This window comes from Terrapene carolina, unplaced genomic scaffold (genome assembly GCF_002925995.2).
Source record: "Terrapene carolina triunguis isolate 2854851 unplaced genomic scaffold, T_m_triunguis-2.0 Scaffold88, whole genome shotgun sequence".
In the NCBI taxonomy this organism is placed as follows: Eukaryota; Metazoa; Chordata; order Testudines; family Emydidae; genus Terrapene; species Terrapene triunguis.
Genome location: NW_020664439.1, coordinates 40,341,796 through 40,347,806, shown reverse-complemented (window position 1 = coordinate 40,347,806; position 6,011 = coordinate 40,341,796). Strand labels below are relative to the sequence as shown.

Sequence of the window (6,011 nt, the reverse complement as noted above, 5' to 3'; positions counted from 1 at the left end):
GCATTGGCAGTTAAATCAGTGCCCCGCATTGGCAGTTAAATCAGTGCAAGCACTTCTGGTGAGGACGCGCATCGCCGACACAAGGAGCATAGTGTGGACATGCAAAAGCGATTCAATTACTGCGGTGCCTGTACATCGACGTAACTTAGGGCAAGTCTGCACTACAAAATTAAATTGACCTAAGTCCCACTGACGTCAGTGAGAGTTAAGCATCAAAGCCGGTTAGGTGCCTTTGAAAATTCTACTAGGTGCCTGTCTGTATCTGTAGGTGCCTAAATACTTTTGTAAATCTAGGCCTAAGTGCTTAAGTCACTTTTGAAAGTAGGATTTAGGCTCCCAAGTCACTTAGGTGCTTTTGACCATTTTACTCATAGACCTTAGCGATTGTGAAGTGAGGCTCGAAACACAGGGCTCCTCTTGCTTACAGATAAATGGACGCCTTTGTTTTCTCTGCAGGTCCCTACTTCAATCCACGCTCCCGCCAGCGAATTCCTCGTGATCTCGCCATGTGTGTCACCCCAAGTGGCCAGTACTACTGTTCCATGTGCAATGCCGGGGCTAGCGAAGAGATGGAGTTCCGACAACATTTAGAAAGCAAACAGCACAAAAGCAAGGTGTCTGAACAGCGGTATAGGAATGAGATGGAGAATCTTGGCTATGTACAATGACACGCTATCCCTTGGTAGTAGTTTGCAGATAGAGCAGCTTGTCTCGCCTGCTGTTTGCCACACGCCCTGCTTTGTGCTCCATTTGATAGGAGTATGCTCTCTAGCTATACATGTAACACCTGCAAACTTAATGGTATGGTTAGGGTTTTTTTATATCGCTGTTGGCAGGAATATGCTCTGCAGGATGTGAAGTGGTTTTAATGTTTGTTTGCTTGTTATCTAAAGCTCTTCATTGCATTTTGGGGGAGCCCTGTCCTCCCCCATGCCCTATTGCATGAATGTGCAAGGCCCAAGAAGCACTGGGACCACCACGGTTCTGCCACGCAGGCAGGGTATGTGGAGACACAACACCCCTTTTGGTGTGTCTTGGAGCTGTGCTCCACAGCATCACTCCGCAGCAGGGGGACTTTATGGGCAGGCTAGAGAAGAGGAGGGAACAGAGCCAGCGGACGTGTGAATGGCATTGCTGGCCACACATCCCTGCTAGCAGAAGTGTAAGAGGCTATAGCCTCAAATACAACTTACAGCAGGTGCCTCCTGCATTCCTGTCGGTATGGCACAGAGGCTGTGCACATACCCTAAGGAGGATCCTATCTCCCTCACCCTCATGTAGGCCACCCCCCAGTGTTTGGACTTCAAGTGGCTGGTGAGGATTTCAACCTAACATCTGCAATAGGAGAGTAGCTGATCTGCCACATCAGCAGATAGTCTCTTCTGTCAAGGAGGATAGATTCTGGTCTGCTCTTGGCAACGGATTTTTACCACACTGGAGCCACTAGGCATCTTTATGCAGCGTGGGTGAAATTCACCTATGGGAGCGGGGCCTGTGCAGGGCCCAGAGAGCAACAGAAGCGAATATAATCTGATGGAGGCTCTGTACTGAGCCTTGGCCCTCTACAGGACAGCATGGATGGTGCAATGAGGATGGGCTGGGGAGGAATCGTGGGTCCAAACACCCTATCAAATTGGTGCTGAGGGGGGTCAAATGCTGTTCTCCAGCCTGTAGTAACTGTAGAGGGGGTGGGTCTGTGATGTAGTAAAATTCCCTGGAAATTGGGGATTATTGGATTTCAACTGCCTCAACCTCCACTCCATTCAGCTGCACTAAGCCTGACAGGCATTATATGTGCAAAGTGAAATTCACCCTTGGAGGAGAGCTGCCCGTGTTGGGCATATTTCCTTTCTTCCCTTTACTCTAAGTCTCAGACTGGGCTTTCCTTTATCTTGCTTCTCTCTGAACATCAGCGTTTTACAGTCTTTTGTTTTAGGGAAGGGATAATGAGCGTGAGTGTAATCTCCAGGTTGGGGTGTCATGTTCTCCCATGTATTATCTCCAGGCTAGGCTGCTGTGCTGTCCCTCATGCAATCTCCGGGCTGGGCTGCTGTGTTCTCCCCTGTGTGATATTCGGGCTGAGCTGCCAGGCTGGTCCCCTGGTGATCTCTGAGCGGGGCTGCTGTGCTCTCCTCTGATCATTCACGCAGTTGTGGTGAATTTAATGATCCTGATCTTTTTTTTTTAAGTAGGATCAGAGCCAGGCAGGTGCTGTGGATATCTCCTTTCCAGGCCTGCTTTAGTGTTTCGGTTTTATGCTGATGTAGCTCCTTTGTTTCTCAGGTGGGAGGGTACTAGAAGTGAAAAGGTGCTTTGTAGCTTGTCCCCTCCTCCTGGAGACAGCGAGTCAACGTCTGCCTCGGTGTAATCCCATTGACTTCAGTGGGGCCACACCGGGGATGAATTTGGCCCAGTGCGTATCATGGGGGGAGGGATAGCTCAGAGGTTTGAGCATTGGCCTGCTAAACCAAGGGTTGTGAGTTCAATCCTTGAGGGGGCCATTTAGGGATCTGGGACAAAAATCTGTCTGGGGATTGGTCCTGCTTTGAGCAGGGGGTTGGACTAGATGACCTCCTGAGGTCCCTTCCAACCCTGATATTCTATGTTGTAGACAGCCTTGTTTTTCGCCATCCTTCACCGGTCCCTGCTCCCTAGTTTCCTGCGTTCCACCAGCCTTTTTCAGCTTTAAACAACAGTTTCTGTTCATCTTCTCAGTCCACCACAGAAAGGCTTGTATCACTTGCATGCTCAAAAGTAAAAGCTGTTCTTCAGACTTTGAGTAATCTGTATCATCGGCCACCTCCAGCGAGCACTGCCCAACTGCCCTGTCTTTTATATAGCACTCCTATACTCCATGAGGTTAAACTGTGAGGGCGGTCACAGCAATCATCACATGTTCCCTGCTGATCCATGTTTATATGCATGGTAACAGACTCCAGTGTCTATTGCGCCTAATGCTGGTCCTCCGCGCAAAGCCTGAGTAAATAGGCTTTGCACAGAGGAGCTCCATTGGGTGGAAGAACAGAATCCCGGGTTGCAGAGCACAAGCACAAGCACCTTCCCCTGTGCTCTCCCTGGCTGGCCCCCTGGCCATGCCCACTGGCCTGCCCCATTCCCAACCTTCCTGTGCTGCCGTAGAGAGTGCAGTCCTCGGGTATGACCTGCTCCCCATTCCACACAGTGGAACTGTGGCCTTTCCTCTGTTTTCCTGGCTGTACGCCCCCGTGTAAGGACGGAGGATGGTGGACGATAGTTGCCCTGTCGTGTCTCCCCACAACGATATCTGCATCATGTTTAAATGTCCATTTGCCATAAACCACGGCATGGTGTTTCCATTGTTTCATGCAACACTAAATAAAATGGGAGCTGGGGAAAGCCCTGTTATACGTAGTGTCTAGCTCGGTGTCTAGCCAAGGAGGAATTTCCCCTCACAAAACCATATCTAGTTGAAATGCCCCAGCAATGGGGCTCCCACGGTTTTCCTTGGGAGGCTGCCCAACAGGCAGGTAGACCTTCCCTGCCATCCAGTCTCAGTCTGAACCTCAGGGATGAGGGTTGTCACCACTAGAATTCCATCTCTCCTCTGCCCTTGCTGTTCCCTTGTGTGAAGCAGGGAGTGGGACTCCGCAGCACCTGTTGACAAGTCTCCCAGGCAGGAGAAAAGGCATCCATGGCTAGAAGGATGTGGGACATGCGGGGTCTTGCTCTGTCCAGAAGATCTGATGTGAGCACAAGGGAACCAAAGACTGCCCCTCCTGTCACAGCACCCACAGTGGTTTCTCCTTGACCTAGAAAATGGCTAATCATGAAGGTGTGAAAAAACAACAACGTAGATTTCATTAGTGTTCCTGCGATAGCAGGGGACTGGACTCAATGACCCAGGAGGGCCCTTCCAGTCCTATGCCCCTATGTTTTAAGGGTTAAAGCCAACCCAAAGGCCCTTCAGCAAGAGGAGAAGGTCAGAACTTGACTATATGCATATTAAAGTAATTCTGTACATGAGGATTCAGAATGCTTGGGGAAAACATATCCTGCTATATCTACATTCAGAAACAGGGGGTGGGGTGGGGTGGGGGCACGGCAGGGGGCAGGAGAGGCACCATACCCATTAAGAATACAGGTGTGGCACCTTTTTAGAGACCCCCCGCCCTTGAATAGTTTATTTCTTGACTGGAAAAAATAAAATGGACTTTTGTGAAGCTATCACATTGGCCAGTAGATTAATGACCTTTGCTGCTAAAAAAAAATCATTGCATTCATATTTATTTTATTATGCTGACCACTGACAGTCTTGTGAATATTTATGACTTTATCCTATGGGTTGTTTTTGTTTAAATAGAAAAATCTTCAGCGCACTTTGATTTCGAATCAGACTAGATATTTATTATTTGTGAAAATGTGGCTCTTCCCCCTCTCCCCACCTATATGTATTTTTTTCTTCACATAAAATAAAAAATGTTCCTTTATGTTTTCATGGCAAACAAATTCAGGGTTTGCCTCCAGATTTTTTCTTAAGTCACAATTGCAACCTTTGTCTAAATGGTGGACTCTTTAAATTGAGCACATCTTAATGTTAACTTTAAATACATATGCATTTCATTCCAGCTGTAGCTTTTATTTTAAGGCAATGAGACCAATACATGGGATCCATATAATTTATATGGAGTACGAAAGAGGTACTGTTTTGTTTTATTAAGCATTAGATGTCATTACGCATTAACAAATAAACGTGTTATATCATTACCTAACATGGGGCTCAGTTCTGCTTATAGTTATTCTGGTGCAAATCTGAAGTAACCCTTCTAACTTCAGTGGAGTTACTCTGGATTTACACCAGTGTTACCAAGAGCAAAATTTAGTCCAGGAGATTTTTTTTTCCCTTACTACATGAACATTATAGAGAGAATCTATCTGTAAGCCTTGATTCTTATTTTGGCTTACTAACATGCTGTTAATAACATGAGCAAAATCCTGTCGTCACATTACTCAGGCAAGACTCCCATTGACAGCAAGGGGGTTATTGCCTGAGTACAAAGTGAGTGACATGGCTGCACTGTATACTTACGTTGGCCATGCCAAAACAAAGCAGGGTGCTAAATGTTCTCTCAATCGTAGATTTTGTTACAACAATCTAGGCTGGCTTGGCTTTTTAAAGAATATTTCTCTTGCTCTGTAAGGGCATGAACTTGCTCCCACTGAAATTGGCGGTGAAGCTCCCATTGATTTCAATGGAACAGGGTCAAGCCCTAAACCACTCCAGGAACTCTGTAGTGCTGATGCCTTGTCATGTACATGTTTTTATGTCTGTATCCACAAGGATGCTCTGGATGAGGAAGAAACCTTTTGCCCCTTAAGAAGAGCAAATTTCAAGATGGATCCAAAAGGAACTATTTTTACAACTGGCAGAGTCTATGTGTTCCCAGGATAGGGTGACCAGATGTCCTGATTTTATAGGGACAGTCCCGATTTTTGGGTCTTTTTCTTATATAGGCTCTTATTACCCCCCACCTCCTGTCCTGATTTTTCACATTTGCTGTCTGGTCACCCTATCCCAGGAATAAATTAGCATGCGGGATTGAACAACCGTGGACCTGATCCTGCTTTCATTTCAGTCATGGTGAACCTCCCATTGACTTCACTGGAGCAGGATCAATTGCCACCTGCATCAAATTGGAAGTAAAAATAAAATCTGCTTTTAAATAAATTGTTAGACAATAATAGCTGGAATCCTTTTCCCAGTGATGAGAAAAGGCCAGTGGAGTTATATAAATAATGAATAAGGCATCTGTAGTGAAAGGGAGGATTATGGATGTTTCTGAAACAAAACACAAAATAGTGAATGTGGATACAGAATTGGTTCAGTCCACTTTGGAAGAAATTGATTTAATTTGTATCCTGCATCTGTATAGTAGCATCATTTGCAAATGCTTTGAATGTACGTCATCTAGAGCCTTCTTGTCAGGTTCGTTTTGTACACTTGTCCCTCTTTTTATTGCATTGAACTCTGTAGG

The 6,011-nt window shown here is 46.2% G+C and overlaps 1 protein-coding gene across 2 annotated transcripts in view; it reads left to right on the top strand.

Annotated features, from left to right (window-relative positions):
- ZMAT3 (zinc finger matrin-type 3) overlaps nt 1–2,428 on the top strand; it is a 20,531-nt gene extending 18,103 nt beyond the window's left edge. For both annotated transcript variants that reach the window (XM_024219539.3, XM_029911132.1), the window contains one exon: nt 457–2,428. In XM_024219539.3, the coding sequence (XP_024075307.2) occupies nt 457–668 (212 nt within the window). In that variant the 3' untranslated portion in view covers nt 669–2,428. The remainder of the gene's footprint in view (nt 1–456) is intronic.
- Nucleotides 2,429–6,011: the final 3,583 nt, after the last annotated feature.